Source organism: Nerophis lumbriciformis, linkage group LG22 (assembly GCF_033978685.3).
Source record: "Nerophis lumbriciformis linkage group LG22, RoL_Nlum_v2.1, whole genome shotgun sequence".
In the NCBI taxonomy this organism is placed as follows: Eukaryota; Metazoa; Chordata; class Actinopteri; order Syngnathiformes; family Syngnathidae; genus Nerophis; species Nerophis lumbriciformis.
The window spans coordinates 31,204,959-31,228,754 of record NC_084569.2 but is presented as its reverse complement, the minus strand read 5'-3'; the positions used below and the strand labels follow the sequence as shown (position 1 = coordinate 31,228,754).

The 23,796-nt window shown below is 37.1% G+C and overlaps 1 protein-coding gene and 1 long non-coding RNA gene across 9 annotated transcripts in view; one reads left to right on the top strand and one right to left on the bottom strand.

The window, feature by feature from the left end:
- The window catches only part of caskin1 (CASK interacting protein 1), a 339,666-nt gene that overhangs the window by 189,164 nt on the left and 126,706 nt on the right, over nt 1-23,796 (top strand). For all 6 annotated transcript variants that reach the window (XM_061973687.2, XM_061973688.2, XM_061973685.2 and 3 more), the window contains exon 7: nt 6,443-6,551. In XM_061973687.2, coding sequence (XP_061829671.1) covers nt 6,443-6,551 — 109 coding nt within the window. The remainder of the gene's footprint in view (nt 1-6,442; nt 6,552-23,796) is intronic.
- The window catches only part of LOC140679716 (uncharacterized), a 196,952-nt gene that overhangs the window by 49,636 nt on the left and 123,520 nt on the right, over nt 1-23,796 (bottom strand). The gene's annotated exons all lie outside the window — the stretch shown is intronic.

Genomic DNA, 23,796 nt, shown 5'->3' with positions numbered 1-23,796 from the left:
CATTCACCCATTCACACACTGATGGCGGGAGCTGCGATGCAAGGCCCTAACCACGACCAATCAGGAGCATGGGTGAAGTGTCTTGCTCAAGGACACAACGGACGTGACGAGGTTGGTAGTAGGTGGGGATTGAACCAGGAACCCTCAGGCTGCTGGCACGGCCACTCTCCCAACCACGCCACGCCGTCCCCGTAAAATATTGTCGTGTTTTAAGGGTTATTTGCAAAACTGATATCATATATTTTGATTCCTTTGTACAAACCCCGTTTCCATATGAGTTGGGAAATAGTGTTAGATGTAAATATAAACGGAATACAATGATTTGCAAATCCTTTTCAACCCATATTCAATTGAATGTACTACAAAGACAAGATATTTGATGTTCAAACTCATAAACTTTATTTATTTTTTGCAAATAATAATGCAACCCGTGCCAAAGTAGTTGGGAAAGGGCATGTTCACCACTGTGTTACATGGCCTTTCCTTTCAACAACACTCAGTAAACGTTTGGGAACTGAGGAGACACATTTGTTAAGCTTCTCAGGTGGAATTATTTCCCATTCTTGCTTGATGTACAGCTTAAGTTGTTCAACAGTCCGGGGGTCTCCGTTGTGGTATTTTAGGCTTCATAATGCGCCACACATTTTCAATGGGAGACAGGTCTGGACGACAGGCAGGCCAGTCTAGTACCCGCACTCTTTTACTATGAAGCCACGTTGATGTAACACGTGGCTTGGCATTGTCTTGCTGAAATAAGCAGGGGCGTCCATGGTAACGTTGCTTGGATGGCAACATATGTTGCTCCAAAACCTGTATGTACTTTTCAGCATTAATGGCGCCTTCACACTTGTGTAAGTTACCCATGTCTTGGGCACTAATACACCCCCATACCATCACAGATGCTGGCTTTTCAACTTTGCGCCTATAACAATCCAGATGGTTCCTTTCCTCTTTGGTCCGGAGGACACGACGTCCACAGTTTCCAAAAACAATTTGAAATGTGGACTCGTCAGACCACAGAACACTTTTCCACTTTGTATCAGTCCATCTTAGATGAGCTCAGGCCCAGCGAAGCCAACGGCATTTCTGGGTGTTGTTGATAAACGGTTTTCGCCTTGCATAGGAGAGTTTTGACTTGCACTTACAGATGTAGCGACCAACTGTAGTTACTGACAGTGGGTTTCTGAAGTGTTCCTGAAACCATGTGGTGATATCCTTTACACACTGATGTCGCTTGTTGATGCAGTACAGCCTGAGGGATCAAAGGTCACAGGCTTAGCTGCTTACGTGCAGTGATTTCTCCAGATTCTCTGAACCCTTTGATGATATTACGGACCGTAGATGGTGAAATCCCTAAATTTTTAGCTGGTTGAGAAAGGTTTTTCTTAAACTGTTCAACAATTTGCTCACGCATTTGTTGACAAAGTGGTGACCCTCGCCCCATCCTTGTTTGTGAATGACTGAGCATTTCATGGAATCTACTTTTATACCCAATCATGGCACCCACCTGTTCCCAATTAGTCTGCACACCTGTGGGATGTTCCAAATAACTGTTTGATGAGCATTCCTCAACTTTATCAGTATTTATTGCCACCTTTCCCAACTTCTTTGTCACGTGTTGCTGGCATCAAATTCTAAAGTTAATGATTATTTGCAAAATAAAAAATGTTTATCAGTTTGAACATCAAATATGTTGTCTTTGTAGCATATTCAACTGAATATGGGTTGAAAATGATTTGCAAATCATTGTATTCCGTTTACATCTAACACAATTTCCCAACTCATATGGAAATGGGGTTTGTAAAAAATACTGGAGAGAAATAAATGATTCTTGTGTTTTAAGTTTTTTTTTGCAAAATTAGTATCACATATGAGGCGACTTGTCCAGGATGTACCCCGCCTTCCGCCCGAATGCAACTGAAATAGGCCCCAGCACCCCCCGCGACTTCGAAAGGGACAAGCGGTAGAAAATAGATGGATGGATGATTACATTATTGCCTAATTTGTCCTCAAAATGCTGACAATAATGTAGTTTGTCGGCGAAAAAATGTAGAAAAATGTGTTATCTGCCCAAGCTTAGCACGCTGCCATTTTGTTGCCTGGATAATATAATAAACAGTTGTTCATCTATTCTATCCCTGTTTAATGGGGAACTGCATTTTTTGGGGGGAATTTCGGCGATCGTTCACAATTTTTATACAAGACAAGAAGGCAAAAGTTTTTTTTTCTTTTTTTCGCTTTCTAACACATAAAAGTTGGCTCGTTCTCGGTGGCTAGCAATGCAGCTAATGGGAGCAATCAACTCTACCTCTAAATCACTTTAAAAATGCATCCAAAAACCGTCAACAATACTTCATTTACGTTCCGTCACCTGAATAATAACCAAGCTGTAGCAAGTAAGAGCGAATACCGAGGAACTATTTTTGTAGCGTAGTAACACATGGGCGTGCTATGATATAAGCTAACTATAGCAAGAGACAAGCTATTAACTGTGTTTGAGTTTGTAATGCCCAACACAATGCAATAGGACACCAATCTGTACTGACTGAAAAACATGAGCAATCATATTACAGTATCTGTAAAGTATTAGCGCTTACTATATGTTTTGTTTGTACACAGCTAGCTGGACAGCGGTTGTACTGTGGTTGTACGGTGATGTGCTACATGTATCATGAATAATATTAAAGTCTGACTCACTTGATGGACAGTTGTGCGTTTGGTCCAGCTGGCCGGGGATGTCTTTTCCAATTTATTTGGGTAAGCACTCCATTTATGTCGAAATAGCTTGGCTTCCAGTTCCACATTTTGCAGGTTCGATTTACGCCGACCTCGCTCTCTCGGCTTCCGTCTGCTCCAACGTCTTGTCCTTCCTTCGTGCTCGCTTCTAGAAGCAGTCCTTAATCCTCAGCATATTCAGCTTCAAAAAGATAAGGTTGTCCGAAAAAAGTCGTCTTTGTTGTCTGTTACCAAGTCTGCCATGATTAGAACACACACTCGCGTTTGTTTCCAGAAGTAGGAACACACATTTGTTGCCGGAAGTTGGAAGTGTGCTGCTATGGAAATGGAAATCAGTGATTAAAATGATCAAAATATGGTAAATATTGAATATATTACATACAACCTGTCTGTTACTACACTATATATATATATATATATATATATATATATATATATATATATATATATATATATATATATATATATATATATATATATACTTGCAGTGTGTATATTGTCAATATTACATATTGTTATGAAGGTGTCTGTTACTACATTATATATAGATACTTGCAGTGTGTATATTGTACATATTACATATTGTTATGAAGGTGTGTTACTACATTATGTATATATACTTGCAGTGTGTATATCGTACATATTACATATTGTTATAAACGTGTCTGTTACTACATTATATATATACTTGCAGTGCGTATATTGTACATATTACAAATTGTTATAAATGTGTCTGTTACTACATTATATATATACTTGCAGTGTGTATATTGTACATATTACATATTGTTATGAAGGTGTCTGGTACTACATTATATATATACTTGCAGTGTGTATATTGTACATATTACATATTGTTATGAAGGTGTCTGTTACTAAATTACATATATACTTGCAGTGTGTATATTGTACTTATTACATATTGTTATGAAGGTGTCTGTTACTAAATTACATATATACTTGCAGTGTGTATATTGTACTTATTACATATTGTTATGAAGGTGTCTGTTACTACATTATATATATACTTGCAGTGTGTATATTGTACATATTACATGTTGTTATGAAGGTGCCTGTTACTAAATTACATATATACTTGCAGTGTGTATATTGTACTTATAACATATTGTTATGAAGGTGTCTGTTACTACACTATATATATACTTGCAGTGTGTATATTGTACATATTACATATTGTTATGAAGGTGTCTGTTACTACATTATATATATACTTGGTGTGTATATTGTACATATTACATATTGTTATGAAGGTGTCTGTTACTAAATTACATATATACTTGCAGTGTGTATATTGTACATATTACATATTGTTATGAAGGTGTGTTACTACATTATATATATACTTGCAGTGTGTATATCGTACATATTGTTATAAACGTGTCTGTTACTACATTATATATATACTTGCAGTGTGTATATTGTACATATTACATATTGTTATGAAGGTGTCTGTTACTACATTATATATATACTTGCAGTGTGTATATTGTACATATTACATATTGTTATGAAGGTGTCTGTTACTAAATTACATATATACTTGCAGTGTGTATATTGTACTTATTACATATTGTTATGAAGGTGTCTGTTACTAAATTATATATATACTTGCAGTGTGTATATTGTACTTATTACATATTGTTATGAAGGTGTCTGTTACTACATTATATATATACTTGCGGTGTGTATATTGTACATATTACATGTTGTTATGAAGGTGTCTGTTACTAAATTACAAATATACTTGCAGTGTGTATATTGTACATATAACATATTGTTATGAAGGTGTCTGTTACTACATTATATATATACTTGGTGTGTATATTGTACATATTACATATTGTTATGAAGGTGTCTGTTACTAAATTATATATATACTTGGTGTGTATATTGTACATATTACATATTGTTATGAAGGTGTCTGTTACTACATTACATATATACTTGCAGTGTGTATATTGTACATATTACATATTGTTATGAAAGTGTGTTACTACATTATATATATACTTGCAGTGTGTATATTGTACATATTACATATTGTTATAAACGTGTCTGTTACTACATTATATATATACTTGCAGTGTGTATATTGTACATATTACATATTGTTATGAAGGTGTCTGTTACTACATTATATATATACTTGCAGTGTGTATATTGTACATATTACATATTGTTATGAAGGTGTATGTTACTAAATTACATATATACTTGCAGTGTGTATATTGTACTTATTACATATTGTTATGAAGGTGTCTGTTACTAAATTATATATATACTTGCAGTGTGTATATTGTACTTATTACATATTGTTATGAAGGTGTCTGTTTCTACATTATATATATACTTGCAGTGTGTATATTGTACTTATTACATATTGTTATGAAATGTGTCTGTTACTACATTATATATACTTGCAGTGTGTATATTGTACATATTACATATTGTTATGAAGGTGTCTGTTACTACATTATATATACTTGCAGTGTGTATATTGTACTTATTACATATTGTTATGGAAGGTGTCTGTTACTACATTATATATACTTGCAGTGTGTATATTGTGCATGTTACATATTGTTATGAAGGTGTCTGTTACTAAATTACATATATACTTGCAGGTGTATATTGTACTTATTACATATTGTTATGAAGGTGTCTGTTACTAAATTACATATATACTTGCAGTGTGTATATTGTACTTATTACATATTGTTATGAAGGTGTCTGTTAGTACATTATATATATACTTGCAGTGTGTATATTGTATATATTACATGTTGTTATGAAGGTGTCTGTTACTAAATTACATATATACTTGCAGTGTGTATATTGTACTTATTACATATTGTTATGAAGGTGTCTGTTACTACATTATATATATACTTGCAGTGTGTATATTGTACTTATTACATATTGTTATGAAATGTGTCTGTTACTACATTATATATATACTTGCAGTGTGTATATTGTACATATTACATATTGTTATGAAGGTGTCTGTTACTACATTATGTATATACTTGCAGTGTGTATATTGTACATATTACATATTGTTATGAAGGTGTCTGTTACTACATTATATATATACTTGCAGTGTGTATATTGTACTTATTACATATTGTTATGAAGGTGTCTGTTATTACATTATATATAGCGTTGTAGTGTGTATATAAAATGTTAATGAGGGGTTTTGAAGTTGTTTTAGAGGCTTTGAAGGTTACAACGAGGACTCCCATTAGCCGCATCTTCCAAGCGTTTTTTAATCATCTTTAAAATTCTAAAAAAAAAAAAAAAAAGCATGTCTGTTCTTGTCTCTCATAATGATTGTGAACAATAGGCAACATGTTTAAAGGGAGACAAAAATGTGTTTAAATTCCGCAGAATAAAGTGTGGGATTATCATACCAAGAATACCAAGTACAGTATTTGTTTTATTTTTTTTAAACTGATTCATCCTTTCACATTTTCCGTATGAACAAGGGTAATAAACTAAACGAGGGTGGAAGATTTTTGTTAACAGATTGCATTCTTGGTTTTGGGTTTTTCACGCCGAGAGCTTCTGTTCCATCTGGTTTTTCATTCTCCATTCTATATTTGTGATGCCGCTCTAATCTTCAAATCAACTCTTTTTTTCTCCCCCTTTCCTCCTTGTGTTCGCTGCGTCTCTGCTCGGTGCACAGATTGTTGATCCAGTCGGGAATCGACATCAACCGACAGACCAAAGCGGGCACTGCCCTGCACGAGGCTGCCCTCTGCGGCAAGACGGAGGCGGTGAGACTCCTGCTGGAAGTAAGTGGAACTTTTCTGAACTTGCTTGTGTTCTGACGCTGTACCAATGCACTTTGCAACGACCACTTCCTCTAGGAATCTGCAATGGTGCGGAGTATGAGCCACCTATCTTGCAACTTTGTCCGGTCCCCACAAAGCATGCCAAATTCTCCCAATATTTATCCAATCATATCCAATTGCTGGGTTGCAGGTGATGCTCCATGTGTTTTACTGCCATGGTTAGACTTTTAGATGAGAAAGATTGTATGAAACACAATACAAAATAATGTACGACTAACAACTACAGTAGTGGTATGAAGTGATGTATTAACTTGGAGAGTGGTTCTCCGCCGATATGTAGCATTTTGACCTAACGTTTCCGGTCTTTTTTACAACAACAACAGAACTACAAAACCAGTGAAGTGGGCACGTTGTGTAAATGGTAAATAAAAACAGAATACAATGATTTGCAAATCCTTTTCCACTTATATTCAGTTGAATAGACTGCAAAGACAAGATATTTAATGTTCGAACTGGAAAACGTTATTTTTTGCAAATATTAGCTCATTTGGAATTTGATGTCTGCAACAGGTTTCAAAAAAGCTGGCACAAGTGGCAAAAAAGACTGATAAAGTTGAGGAATGCTCATCAAACACTTATTTGGAACATCCCACAGGGGAACAGGCTAATTGGGAACAGGTGGGTGCCATGATTGCGTATAAAAGCAGCTTCCATGAAATGCTCAGTCATTCACAAACAAGGATGGGGCGAGGGTCACCATTTTGTGAACAAATGCGTGAGCAAATTGTCGAAAAGTTTAAGAACAACATTTCTCAACGAGCTATTGCAAGGAATTTAGGGATTTCACCATCTACGGTCCGTAATATCATCAAAATGTTCAGCGAATCTGGAGAAATCACTGCACGTAAGCGATGATATTACGGACCTTTGATCCCTCAGGCAGTACTGCATTAAAACGTGACATCAGTGTGTAAAGGATATCACCACATGGGCTCAGGAACATTTCAGAAAACCACTGTCAGTAACTACAGTTTGTCGCTACATCTGTAAGTGCAAGTTAAAACTCTACTATGCAAAGCCAAAGCCATTTATCAACAACACCCAGAAACGCCGTCGGCTTCGCTGGGCCTGAGCTCATCTAGGATGGACTGATGCAAAGTGGAAAAGTGTTCTGTGGTCTGACGAGTCCACATTTCAAATTGTTTTTGGAAACTGTGGATGTCGTGTCCTCCGGACCAAAGAGGAAAAGAACCATTCGGATTGTTATAGGCGCAAAGTTGAAAAGCCAGCATGTGTGATGGTATGGGGGTGTTTTAGTGCCCAAGACATGGGTAACTTACACATCTGTGAAGGCACCATTAATGCTGCAAGGTACACACAGATTTTGGAGCAACATATGTTGCCATCCAAGCAACGTTATCATGGACGCCCCTGCTTATTTCAGCAAGACAATGCCAAGCCACGTGACACAACAGTGTGGCTTCGTAGTAAAAGAGTGCGGGTACTAGACTGGCCTGCCTGTAGTCCAGACCTGTCTCTGATTGAAAATGTGTCGCGCAATATGAAGCCTAAAATACCACAACGGAGACCCCGGACTGTTGAACAACTTAAGCTGTACATCAAGCACAAATAGGAAATAATTCCACCTGAAAAACTTCAAAAATTGGTCTCTTCAGTTCCCAAACGTTTACTGAGTGTTGTTAAAAGGAAAGGCCATGTAACACAGTGGTAAAAAATGCCCCTGTGACAACTTTTTTGCAATGTGTTGCTGCCATTAAATTCAAAGTTAATGATTATTTGCAAAAAAAAAAATTAAGTTTCTCAGTTGGAACATTAAATATCTTGTCTTTGCAGTCTTTTCAATTGAATATAAGTTGAAAAGCATTTGCAAATCATTGTATTCTGTTTTTATTTATGAATTACACAACGTGCCAACTTCACTGGTTTTGGGTTTTGTATATCTGCAGATACAATATATACACATAAAATACCAGTATTTTGTAAAAAAAATAAACTTGAATTTGCAGTTCCGGTAGGAATTGCGTGTGAATACTCTATGCGCGCAAGCCGCCGAACCACCGATATGCGTGAGTGGAACTGAAATGCTTGAGTGGAGTGTGTGGATGTTGGAACGGTTCGAATCGGTTGAGAAATGTGGGGTATGGAAAAGTTTGTGTATTGCCCATTCATTTTCAATGAGGGGAAATTCCTGGTAATTCCGGGTAATCAGGGAATTTTCGGAACGGGGAAACGTGCTGGCTTGAATGTCCAGGGTGAGCGCAGTGTGTGGATGTTGGAACGGATCAAATCGGATGACAAATGTGGGATATGCAGTACATTGTATAATGCCCATTCATTGTCAATGGGGAGAAAATTACGGGAAAATCGGGAATTTTGGGAAAAGGGAAAACTTTTTTTGCATGTGTGGATGGCTGAAAGGTGAGAATCGGTGTAAAAATGGTGCAACATTTTGAGAATATAGGGCATTGTAGAATTATGAATATATATTTATTTGAATGGGAATTTCTTGGAAATTTGGGAATTTCGGGAAAACCAGGAATTTTTGAAAATATTGATGGTAGCACAATTGTCCTCAATGATATGAATGGGTTGGTTTTAGAATTTTTGGAATCGGTTGAACAATGTTGACTTAGTAACAGTTTGAATTGAGAATGGGTATTTTGGAATTCCTGGAATTTTGGGAAAATCGGGAATATGTAAGAAAACTAAACTAAGAGGATGTTTTGTATTTTGGAATTCCTGGAATTTTGGGAAAACCGGGAATATGTAAGAACACTAAACTAAGAGGATGTTTTGAAGGTGGAATGGGCAAAAATGGTAGAAAAATGTGGACTGGGAAAACTTTCCAGGAAGAGGTGAAAATAGGGCTTTGGAATTCTGGGAATTTCTGGATTTTTTTTTTTAATGTGGAAAATGGTAGAGTGGAGTGTGTGGATGGTGGAACGCTTCAAATCCGGTGAGAAATGCGGGAGTTGTGAAAGTTTAAAAATTGGCCTATCCATTTTCAATGGGCAAAATGTTCCGGAAAACCGTAAATTCTGGGGTACCGTTTTTTTCATAGTTTGGCCGGGGGTGCGACTTATACTCAGGAGCGACTTATGTGTGAAATTATTAACACATTACCGTAAAATATCAAATAATATTATTTATCTCATTCACGTAAGAGACTAGACGTATAAGATTTAAATGATAAATGATAAATGGGTTATACTTGTATAGCACTTTTCTACCTTCAAGGTACTCAAAGCGCTTTGACACTACTTCCACATTCACCCATTCACACACACATTCACACACTGATGGCGGGAGCTGCCATGCAAGGCGCTAACCAGCAGCCATCAGGAGCAAGAGGTGAAGTGTCTTGCCCAAGGACACAACGGACGTGACTAGGATGGTAGAAGGTGGGGATTGAACCTAGTAACCAGCAACCCTCCGATTGCTGGCACGGCCACTCTACCAACTTCGCCACGCCGCCCCCGAAGATTTCATGGGATTTAGCGATTAGGAGTGACAGATTGTTTGGTAAACGTATAGCATGTTCTTTATGTTATAGTTATTTGAATGACTCCTACCATAATATGTTACGTTAACATACCAGGCACGTTCTCAGTTGGTTATTTATGCCTCATATAACGTACACTTATTCAGCCTGTTGTTCACTATTCTTTATTTATTTTAAATTGCCTTTCAAATGTCTATTCTTGGTGTTGGCTTTTATCAAATACATTTCCCCCAAAAATGCGACTTATACTCCAGTGCGACTTATATATGTTTTTTTTCCTTCTTTATTATGCATTTTCGGCCGGTGCGACTTATACTCTGGAGCGATTTATAGTCCGAAAAAATACAGTAATCTGGGATATTTAAAAAAAACAAAAAACTTTTTTGGGGATCTCACATTTCCCGGTTGAGCAGAACGTTTTGATACTCGAACAGTTTCGATCAGATGAAAACTGTGGGCTGTGTAGCACGCAAAACTTTTGCTGGCGGAATAATAATAAATAGATGATTTTTTAGTGTAGAATCTTATAAAAGCTTGGCCATTCACATAATTAGTGAAGTACCGTATTTTTCGGACTATAAGTCGCAGTTTTTTTCATAGTTTGGCCGGGCTCCAGTGCGATTTATATATGTTTTTTTCCTTCTTTATTATGCATTTTCGGCAGGTGCGACTTAAACTCCGGAGCGACTTATACTCCGAAAAATACTGTAGATAGTTAGGTCTGCTAAGCTGCGCTACGGTATTCACACAGCCACTCCCCCCGCCCTGCCCCCTCGCCGACAGCTTGTCTCCTCTGCTTACATGAACTTGTCAAAACATACATTTTTTGGGGCCGGGAATTCCAGATGTTGTCCTTCTTTCCTGGAGTTTTCCTCCCATACAGTCACACAACACAGCCTCCGATGGCAGCACTCGCAGCGTGCATGTTGTTATGTTCCGTGATTCAATCAAATAACGCGACAGAGATGGATGAACATGAAGACCGCAGAAAATGTAGATCTTCTCATTGCCACTAAGCTTTTTTTGTTTTTTGTTTTGATATTTTATGCCCTATTTTTTAATGCCAAAAACACACAATATTTCCTCCAGAACATTTTAAAAAATTGAATATTTGATTTAAAGTAATTGGAGCCTTAAATAGACAAAAACAACAATGCTGTTAATTTAGTATGACTTTTTGAACAAAAAAAAAAAAGACTCCAGCTCTCATTAATCCAAAATGTTGAAAATAATTCATATATCAATTAGGTCTGGGCGATATATCGATATACCGTATTTTTCGGACTATAAGTCGCATTTTTTTTCTTAGTTTGGCCGGGGGTGCGACTTATACTCAGGAGCGACTTATGTGTGAAATTATTAACACATTACCGTAAAATATCAAATAATATTATTTAGCTCATTCACGTAAGAGACTAGACGTATAAGATTTCATGGGATTTAGCGATTAGGAGTGACAGATTGTTTGGTAAACGTATAGCATGTTCTATATGTTATAGTTATTTGAATGACTCTTACCATAATATGTTACGTTAACATACCAGGCCCGTTCTCAGTTGGTTATTTATGCCTCATATAACGTACACTTATTCAGCCTGTTGTTCACTATTCTTTATTTATTTTAAATTGCCTTTCAAATGTCTATTCTTGGTGTTGGGTTTTATCAAATAAATTTCCCCCAAAAATGCGACTTATACTCCAGTGCGACTTATATATGTTTTTTTCCTTCTTTATTATGCATTTTCGGCCGGTGCGATTTATACTCCTGAGCGATTTATAGTCTGAAAAAATACAGTAATCTGGGATATTTGAAAAAAACAAAAAACTTTTTTGGGGGTCTCACATTTCCCGGTTGAGCAGAACGTTTTGATACTCGAACAGTTTCGATCAGATGAAAACTGTGGGCTGTGTAGCACGCAAAACTTTTGCTGGCGGAATAATAATAAATAGATGATTTTTTGGTGTAGAATCTTATAAAAGCTTGGCCATTCACACAATTAGTGAAGTACCGTATTTTTCGGACTATAAGTCGCAGTTTTTTTCATAGTTTGGCCGGGCTCCAGTGCGATTTATATATGTTTTTTTCCTTCTTTATTATGCATTTTCGGCAGGTGCGACTTATACTCCGGAGCGACTTATACTCCGAAAAATACTGTAGATAGTAAGGTCTGCTAAGCTGCGCTACGGTATTCACACAGCCACTCCCCCCGCCCCGCCCCCTCGCCGACAGCTTGTCTCCTCTGCTTACATGAACTTGTCAAAACATACATTTTTGGGGCCGGGAATTCCAGATGTTGTCCTTCTTTCCTGGAGTTTTCCTCCCATATAGTCACACAACACAGCCTCCGATGGCAGCACTCGCAGTGTGCATGTTGTTATGTTCCGTGATTCAATCAAATAACGCGACAGAGATGGATGAACATGAAGACCGCAGAAAATGTAGATCTTCTCATTGCCACTAAGCTTTTTTTGTTTTTTGTTTTGATATTTTATGCCCTATTTTTTTAATGACAAAAACACACAATATTTCCTCCAGAACATTTTAAAAAATTGAATATTTGATTTAAAGTAATTGGAGCCTTAAATAGACAAAAACAACAATGCTGTTAATTTAGTATGACTTTTTGAACAAAAAAAAAAAAGACTCCAGCTCTCATTAATCCAAAATGTTGAAAATAATTCATATATCAATTAGGTCTGGGCGATATATCGATATACCGTATTTTTCGGACTATAAGTCGCATTTTTTTTCTTAGTTTGGCCGGGGGTGCGACTTATACTCAGGAGCGACTTATGTGTGAAATTATTAACACATTAGCGTAAAATATCAAATAATATTATTGAGCTCATTCACGTAAGAGACTAGACGTATAAGATTTCATGGGATTTAGCGATTAGGAGTGACAGATTGTTTGGTAAACGTATAGCATGTTCTATATGTTATAGTTATTTGAATGACTCTTACCATAATATGTTACGTTTACATACCAGGCACGTTCTCAGTTGGTTATTTATGAGTCATATAACGTACACTTATTCAGCCTGTTGTTCATTATTCTTTATTTATTTTAAATTGCCTTTCAAATGTCTATTCTTGGTGTTGGCTTTTATCAAATAAATTTCCCCCAAAAATGCGACTTATACTCCAGTGCGACTTATATCTGTTTTTTTTCCTTCTTTATTATGCATTCTCAGCCGGTGCGACTTATACTCCTGAGCGATTAATAGTCTGAAAAAATACAGTAATCTGGGATATTTAAAAAAAACAAAAAACTTTTTTGGGGGTCTCACATTTCCCGGTTGAGCAGAACGTTTTGATACTCGAACAGTTTCGATCAGATGAAAACTGTGGGCTGTGTAGCACGCAAAACTTTTGCTGGCGGAATAATAATAAATAGATGATTTTTTGGTGTAGAATCTTATAAAGGCTTGGCCATTCACACAATTAGTGAAGTACCGTATTTTTCGGACTATAAGTCGCAGTTTTTTTTCATAGTTTGGCCGGGCTCCAGTGCGATTTATATATGTTTTTTTCCTTCTTTATTATGCATTTTCGGCAGGTGCGACTTAAACTCCGGAGCGACTTATACTCCGAAAAATACGGTAGATAGTAAGGTCTGCTAAGCTGCGCTACGGTACTCACACAGCCACTCCCCCCGCCCCGCCCCCTCGCCGACAGCTTGTCTCCTCTGCTTACATGAACTTGTCAAAACATAAATTTTTTGGGGCCGGGAATTCCAGATGTTGTCCTTCCTTTCTGGAGTTTTCCTCCCATATAGTCACACAACACAGCCTCCGTTGGCTGCACTCGCAGCGTGCATGTTGTTATTTTCCGTGATTCAATCAAATAACGCGACAGAGATGGATGAACATGAAGATCGCAGAAAATGTAGATCTATTCATTGCCATTAAGCTTTTTTTGTTTTTTGTTTTGATATTTTACGCCCTATTTTTCAATGGCAAAAACACACAATATTTCCTCCAGAACATTTTAAAAAATTGAATATTTGATTTAAAGTAATTGGAGCCTTAAATAGACAAAAACAATGATGCTTTTAATTTAGTATTACTTTTTGAACAACAAAAAAAAAGACTACAGCTCTCATTAATCCAAAATGTTGGAAATAATTCATATATCAATTAGGTCTGGGCGATATATCGATATACCGTATTTTTCGGACTATAAGTCGCAGTTTTTTTTCATAGTTTGGCCGGGGGTGCGACTTATACTCAGGAGCGACTTATGTGTGACATTATTAACACATCACCGTAAAATATCAAATAATATTATTTATCTCATTCACGTAAGAGACTAGACGTATAAGATTTCATGGGATTTAGCGATTAGGAGTGACAGATTGTTTGGTAAACGTATTGCATGTTCTATATGTTATAGTTATTTGAATGACTCTTACCATAATATGTTACGTTAACATACCAGGCACGTTCTCAGTTGGTTATTTATGCCTCATATAACGTACACTTATTCAGCCTGTTGTTCACTATTCTTTATTTATTTTAAATTGCCTTTCAAATGTCTATTCTTGGTGTTGGCTTTTATCAAATAAATTTCCCCCAAAAATGCTACTTATACTCCAGTGCGACTTATGTATGTTTTTTTCCTTCTTTATTATGCATTTTCGGCCGGTGCGACTTACAGTATACTCCGAAAAATGGGGTTTGTCTCTGTGCGATATAGAAAATGACTATATTGTGATATTCAAGTATACGTTCTCACACAGTTGCTTTTAGCTGCGGGCATTACACTGCATGCGTTTCCCACTCTTTCTTGTCTCTCCTTCTCACAGAGACATAAAACAAGCGCACCTTCCTACACACGTCACGTGTGCAACGTCACACGCTCCCGCAGAGCAGAGAGGTAGCGACATGGTAACGTTAGCTGTGATGCTAACGGTGAGGTGCGGGCAACGTTCCCTCTAAGGTGCGCCCCTGCGCAATTGCGCACTGCTCAAGCGTCCTCTGCGCACAGCAAATATATGCCGCGCACCAAATCAAATCCCATCTGAATTCTAAACAAAATAAACACATTTATTCTGTGTAATTTTGCAATGCAACTCTGAGTGACAATGACAACAAGCGGCCCTAACGGTGTTCGTCAACACCGTTCAATTATTGTAACGTCAATCGAGATGCTTCGAGGACAGGAATTATATCGATCACTTTATTGAGCAAAACTGTTTATATTCGGCCATAACCACACCAAAAACATGAGTAAAAAACTTCTATCTCGAAAAACTAATAATTTTCTGCCGTACAAACCAGGCCAAAAGCAACTTGTCATCTGTCACCAACACGCATACCACTAAACCACTGGTGCGTTTATGGCCACACAAAAAGTCGGACAACTCAAACACCACACAAAGTTACACTATGACTCCTCAGTCATACGTGTGCTTATTCTACTGTCATTTATTATTAATGTTCATTTATTTATATTAATCATGGAATGCTGTTACTAGAGAAAGTTACAGGAATGCACACTTCATCCTATGCTTACATTTCATTGTGCAACATGAGGATGTTTAAGGCATACTTGCCAACCCTCCCGGATTTTCCGGGAGACTCCCGAAATTCAGCGCCTCTCCCGAAAACCTCCCGGGACAAATTTTCTCCCGAAAATCTCCCGAAATTGAGGCGGAGCTGGAGGCCACGCCCCCTCCAGCTCCATGCGGACCTGAGTGACGTGTTGACAGCCTGTTCACACGTCCGCTTTCCCACAATATAAACAGCTAATGATCGAGGGCGAGTTCTTGGTTTCTTATGTGGGTTTATTGTTAGGCAGTTTCATTAACGTCCTCCCAGCGCGGCAACAACACACAACAACAGCAGTCAAGTTTTCGTCTACCGTAAAGCAGTTCGTCTGCCGTAAACAGCAATGTTGTGACACTTTTAAACAGGACAATACTGCCATCTACTGTACATGCATATGTGACCCACCCATAATGTGTCACATTTTTGTGTTGATTTATTTATTTTATTTTGTGGTTTGAATTCGTTTTTGGAGTCATTACACATTTATCAGTATTCACATTGGTCAGTAGGGGGCAGTAGGGCGTTTCTTCCCAATTGAATGCTATCACCTGCAGACCGGAAGTGTCTTGTCATTCTGATGAGCGCGACCAGTCTGTGAACAATTGAAACGTCCTGTGTGCTTTTTCCTCCTATATAACAGGTTAGTTTTGGTGAATCAACTCACTGAATAATATCCATGTGATCTTTATAAGTTTAAGTACACATTCTGATGGTGGAGCCTAACTCTAAAGTGTTTGTGAGTTGTAGTTTGTATTTGTGAATGAATCCAGTGCACAGCTGCAGTAATCAATACAAAAAAGCGACGTGAGTGCGCAATGTTTATATAGGAACTTCTGATCCTAATTCAGACTCCCAAATTAGAGCTCCCGTTTTCTTATTGATTTTATAATGTATATTTGTATAATGTGTGTGTTCTGAAATAGTGACAGAGAATAGAACAAGGATGAACAATTCAACCCTTAACTCAACAATGAGTAGATGAGTGTTATGTGTGTGTATATGTGTAAATAAATTAACACTGAAATTCAAGTATTTCTTTTATTTATATATATATATATATATATATATATATATATATATATATATATATATATATATATATATATATATATATATATATAGCTAGAATTCACTGAAAGTCAAGTATTTCTTATATATATATATATATCTTAACCACGCCCCCCGCCCCACCCCGACCACGCCCCCCACCCCCCACCTCCCAAAATCGTAGGTCTCAAGGTTGGCAAGTATGGTTTAAGGAGAACTAAATGTGATCTCTGAAAGGGGTACAAATGATTTCCAAAGCAGGACCCACACCCAGACATATTGTACAATACTAATCCATAGCTTATGAAAAACAAGATTTCTTTTATTTTCATTACAAGTGGGCCAAATCACTAATATTCCAAAATAATCTCATGAAAATGACTCCTCTCATTTGAGTGTTATTATAAAAGATTGGTTTGAGACAGGTGTGCTGCTGGTATTGCCACGTGTGATGATGCTCACATGTGCTCCACTGAATGCTCGGGGAGTTTTTGTGTTTGCTCACACACATGAACAATTAGAGGGAACATTGGGTGCGGGTGGTAATACGAGAGAGAGAAGGTGCCAATCTGGTAACAAATGAAGGAAGAATTAATTCCCAAGAAAAACAGCACGGGATCCATCGTCTGGCGGGGGTTTGGCTTCAAGCAGGAATATGTTCAACAGTTATGCGGCAAAAGCGTTGCTACAAAAAGTAGCAGCACTGCTAATATGTAGCATCATTTGAAAAGTCACCCGCTAGAGAATGAAGAGTGCTTGAAACTCTGCATGTCAACATCTCCGGCCGGTGCCACACCAGCAAAATGCCGAAGCAACTATTTCCAGATCAACACCGTATGAAAAAAAAAGAGTCAACAACAGAAGGAGATAACGTCCGCAGGAACCTACCACATAGCGAAGGGCATACACTATTTGATTTCCTATTATGCAGCTCATTTTTATTTGACAGTTATTGAAATGTCTTGTGTGACATCATGCACAAAAGTGCACTTTATTTTTTTTTAACTATTATAGTGGCGTTCTGTACAAAAAGTACACTTTAATTTAGTGTTGTTTTGATATGTAATCTTGGTGACATCATGCACAAAAGTGCACTAATAGCCAGAGGTGTGGACTCGAGTCACATGACTTGGACTCGAGTCAGACTCGAGTCATGAATTTGATGACTTTAGACTCGACTTGACAAAATGTAAAAAGACTTGCAACTCGACTTAGACTTTAACATCAATGACTTGTGACTTCACTTGGACTTGAGCCTTTTGAATTGACATGACTTGACATGACTTGCTACTTTCCCCAAAACCCAAATATGAAAAAGTTATTCGGGAGCGCTCCGTATTTTTCATTGTGTACTTGTCTATCAGCGTTGCGTGTGTCAGCTGGTGTGGTCTCAGTACAACAGCCAATCAAATTAGATCTACTTTGTTTTCATCACACAGCATTCATCCAATCAAATTGCAGGACAACCAACGAAGAAGACATGTCCAAACCACACGCCAGTGAACAAAAAATGATACCTAAAATAATTTTGTTTGGGTATAAAAATTACGAGGTGGTCAACACAAAACGGTTTGCAGTATGCAACACATGCGGTTCGAAAATTACTGATGGAGAGGCAACAACTTCCAACTTCGTCCGGCATTTGAAGTTGCACAAAGAACGGTAAGTTTTGAATGTAAGATAACGTTTATTGGCTAAGTAACGTGACTTTTATTTGCTGTGTAGTTAAATCAGTGAGGCTGTAAACTCACTGCTAACGTTATAACGTTATTGCAAACACGGGAATCTGTTGCAGTTCACTACCTTATTCATACTTTTTGTTCAGTGATTTTTTTTAAGCAGGGTTACGTTAGTCAATATATCACACGTAACGTTAGACGGCGGTCAGCAGCACCGCGTATTTTAGCCACCTAAAAAAAGACAAAAATAGTCAAATAAAGGTCAGTTAAAATGTATACTATATTATGAATATGTCTACCGTTTTAGCTAGCTTTCTGACATACTGTTGGTTGTTTACCTCAGTGGTCCCCAACCACCGGGCCGCGGCCCGGTACTGGTCCGTGGATCGATTGGTATCGGGCCGCACAAGAAATAATTTTTTCTTTTTTTAATTAAATCAACATAAAAAACACAAGATACACTTACAAGTAGTGCACCAACCCAAAACAACTCTCTCCCCCCTTTTGTTCTGGGCATTGAACATGAAGACTCTTCCTTCACTGTTCCGAGTGGCCATGAGAGTCTTGGCAGTGCCTGCCTCCAGTGCTCCAGTGGAGCGAGTTTTCAGCCATGGTGGCATCATACTACGCCCCCATCGTGCACAAATGACTGACAGACTCTTGGCTAATTTGGTCTTTTGCAAATGCAATGCAGCATAGGGCCCTGACATATAAAAAGTACAACTTTTTTGTTATGTTCACGTATATGTCATGTTTTTTCAATGTTAACACTTTTGTACAAATAAGTACATTTGCACTTTATTTTTCAATGTGTTTGTTCTGTAAAGGAATGAGTTGATGTTTAAAATGACTGGTTAATAGTGCTATTATAAAGTGCAATGTCAGCACAATTTTCTTTCCTGCAATTTAAAATGCACTTGTTTTAATAAATAAATACAGCGTTTGAAAAGCATACACAATCTGTGTTAATATATTAGTCTGTGGTTAAAAGGACTTGAAAGGACTCGAAACTCAAAATGCAGGACTTAGGACTTGACTTGAGACTTTCCAGTCTTGACTTTGGACTTGACTCGGGGCTTTCCTGTCTTGACTCGGGACTTGACTCGGACTTGAGGGCAAAGACTTGAGACTTACTTGTGACTTGCAAAACAATGACTTGGTCCCACCTCTGCTAATAGCTTGTTTTAAAATGTCTCTGACAATCTTGCACTTTCTGTTTTGGAAATGACATGAATGTTTGTGCCACTGCTTGATAACTGTTTAATAAATACACTTTTGCTCAATTAACTTAGTTGTGATTTCCCTCTCTGCATGAAAGTTTAAAATGAGCATATATTAATGCAGGATGAAGAAGAATGTTTTAATGTAGACACATAGAATCATCATACTGCTGTGATTATATGCATCAAGTGTTCATTCAAGGCTAAGGCAAAATATGGAGATATACATCGTGTATCGTGACATGGCCTAAAAATATCGAGATATTAATAAAAGGCCATATCGCCCAGCCCTAATATGAATATATATTATTTTTGATTTCAACATTTAAATCTCTCGATCAACCGCAGATTTGTCTGTTGATTTTTATTTTTGGTATGGCAGCTTTGTGTTATTGGTCTCAATATTGCAACATTTCCTTATTACCGTACATTGCACCGGTTTGCTCTTCAATTCCACGTTTTATGTTTTTTTCTGTAATAGTATTGTTGGAATGTGCAGAGGGCTGTTAAAAAATGGACTGCACTTTCGACACCCCTGACCTAAAAACAATTAGCTAAGAGGCAGCTCTTATCCTGAAAACCACTGTACATATATTTCTTATGTAATCAAGAATGTTTTAAAAAGAAAGAATACACACAACTAGATGAGGCAATTCCTGGAGGAATTGTGTGTGAATGCGCAAATGCTGAAGTTGAACTGAAATGCTGACAGAATGTAGTCTGAATGTAAGAATAGTTTGAATGTTGAAATGGTTTGAATGTTGAAGAGTTTGAATTTCCAGGAAAAACGTAATTTGGTTTGGAACTTGGAACAAACGTGTTAGTTTGATTAGTGGAATGTGTTGATGTTGGAATGGTTTGAATAGGTTGAAAAATGTGTGAATTGAGGAATTAAAAAAAAATCATTTTGAATGGGGAAAATGTCCCTGAAAACTGGGAATTCTTGGATATCCAGGAATTTAAAAAAAATTGCTGAAGGAAAGCACACCATTTTGAACAGGCTGAATTTTTTGGAGTTGGAACGGTTTGAATGGGATGAAAAATGTGGGAATTGTGGAGCTTTGAAAAATGTCCCATTGATTTAAATTTCGGGAAAAGCGGGAATTTTTTGGAAAATGTTAAAAGACTTGAATGTTCTGAATGAGTTGAAATGGTTGGTGTTGGAATTTGTCAAATCGGTCGAAAATGTTGAAGTAGTAACATTTTTAATTGAGAAATGGTATTAAAGAATTCCAGAATTTTCGGGAAAACCGGAAATTTTTCCAGTTCAAAAAACCTTCTTTTTTTTTGTCGCAATTAAGAGGAATTATTTGACGGTGGAACAATTGAAGTGGGTTGAAAAATGTGGAAGCAGTAGTCGCCAGAAAAAAGGGTGAAAAAAAGGTTTGAAAGAATGGAAATTCTGTGAATTCCTGGAATTATTTTTAACTTGGAAACAAGGTAGTTTGAATGTCCAGGATGAGTGGAATATGTTGAAGGTGGAATGGTTTGAATTGGCTGAAGAATGTGGAAATGGTGGAAGTTTGAAAAATGGTCAATTAATTTTGAATGTGAAAAATGTCGCGGAAAACCTGGAATTCTGGGAAATCTGGGAATTTTTGGAACTGCCAAAATCTGGAGAAGAAGAAGAACTATCAAAAATGGTGACATTTTTTGAGTAAAATTATGACTTTTGTCATAATTTTGCCTCGTAAAATTCAGATTATTATTATAATATTGCCAACATTTTAAAGTTTTCTTATAAAATTGTGACTTTTGTCGAGTAAAATTACAGCTCTTCGTAAAATCGCCAACTTTTTAAGCGTTTATTGTAAAATTACGACTTTTATTATAATACTGCCAAAATTCTACATTTTCCTTGTGAAACTGTGACCTTTTTCTTGTGAAATTCCAACTCATTTTTCACAACAAGCTTTTTTTATATTTGCATAGTATGTATATATAATTAATGCTGTAAATACAAATCTATATATATCTAGAAAAGGTGGTCCTAACGAGGTAGGCATTTTTTGGAGGTCTCAAGAAGGTAACAGATACCAGAACGTGTGTGTGTGTGTGTGTGTGTGTGTGTGTGTGTGTGTGTGTGTGTGTGTGTGTGTGTGTGTGTGTGTGTGTGTGTGTGTGTGTGTGTGTGTGTGTGTGTGAATGTTCTTGAATTTCTACCCTTCTTGAGACATCAACAAGGAAAAGTACCTTCCATATGAGGACCGGTGAACAATTTAGGACCGAAATCATGGTATAAATACGGAAAACCATTGCATATCTAATTTGCACCCCTGGTGGTGAAATCTATCAAAACTAGGGTGGTCCCAAAAAGGAGGGATTTTTCTAATTTAATGTGTAAGTTTTAAAAGTGCTCCCCACAATTTCTTACAAGTGTGTGTAAGAAATTGAAATTAATAAAAAAAAAATAAAAACAATATATAGAGACATACTGTCATCACTTGAAGTAAATAATGAATATTAAAAACCAAGAAAATTTACTAAAAGCAGTCTTTTTCTCACAATGTGTCGACTTTTTTCTTGTAAAATTGGGAACAATGTCTCATATTCTTTCTGTTTCTGTAATATTGCGACATTTTCTCGTAAAATTATTACTTTTTAATGCGAAATGGTGACATTTTTCGTATATAAAATTCTGACTTTCTTCACAATATTGCCAATGTTTTTTTTGTTCTTGTAAAATAGTGACATTTTTTGAGTAAAATTATGACTTTTGTCATAATTTTATTTTAAAATTATGACTTTTGTCATAATTTTGCCAAGTAAAATTCAGATTATTATTATAATACTGCCAACATTTTAAAGTTTTCTTATAAAATTGTGACTTTTGTCGAGTAAAATTACGACTCTTTTCGTAAAATTGCCAACATTTTAAGCTTTTATTGTAAAATTACGACTTTTATTATAATACTGCCAAAATTCTAAATTTTCCTTGTGAAATTGTGACCTTTTTCTTGTGAAATTCCAACTAATTTTTCACAACAAGCTTTTTTATATTTGCATAGTATGTATATATTATTAATGCTGTAAATATAAATCTTTATATATCTAGAAAGGGTGGTCCTAACGAGGTAGGCATTTTGGGAGGTCTCGAGAAGGTAACAGTTACCAGAGTGTGTGTGTGTGTGTGTGTGTGTGTGTGTGTGTGTGTGTGTGTGTGTGTGTGTGTGTGTGTGTGTGTGTGTGTGTGTGTGTGTGTGTGTGATGCATATTTCATGTACATCAGCAGCGTTGTAAACAAGGGCACTTTAGGACACATCGCCTTCTCATGAAAGCCTTTAATATCCCGTCATCCCAGCGTGTTGAAACTGCTCAGCTGCAAAGCACAAACCTCCAGGAAAAGGAGTGAGAGATTATGCAAATGCCGGTGACATGAAAATAGCAGCCGGCTGATGGAAACGAGGTGCAGCATGAGAACTAACTTTGCCACTTAGATCTCCCGTGGGTGAGAGGTTATGATCATTTCCTCCCGGGTGTCTTAATGCTTGGGGTTTATTAATCCATCATCTCATTGGACATATATTTTCAGCCTTTGATTGTCTTGTTAAGTCATCATAGTTAAAAATCACAGCCCACTGAGTTTAATGATGTCAAAGGGCTTCATGGGTTTGAAAAAAGGTCTGGTGGTCTACGCTAATTAACTTCTGGCCGTGTCGTAAAATGGAGGACAAGTTCATCATTTAGGGCGGGGGTCAGCAACCCGCGGCTCTCGAGCCTCATGCAGCCGTGGAGCATTTTTTTTAAAAAGGATTGAAAATGGACAAACGGGACACAAACCTTCCCAATTGTTAGAAAGCCCCCTGTTTAATATGTTTGTGTGTATGCTTCACTGATGAGACTATTTGGCGAACATCGTTTTGTCCTCCTAGTTTCGGCGGTTCTTGAACTCACCACAGTGTGGACTGTGACGCTGCAGTCTGTTTACATGTAAAATCTTCCACTCCTTCTTTGTCCCATTTTGTCCACCAAACGTTTCATGCTGTGTGTGAATGCACAAAAGTGAGCTTGGTAGATGTTATTGACTTGTGTGGAGTGCTAATCAGGCATATGTGGTCAGTGCATGACTGCAAGCTAATCAATGCTAACATGCTATTTAGGCTAGCTGTATTTTGGCGTAGAAAACCAAATGTGTGCTTTGACACAATGAGTGTATCTGAATGAGGCCCAGTCATATTGCATCATTATGCCTCATTTGTAGGTATATTTGAGCTCATTTAATA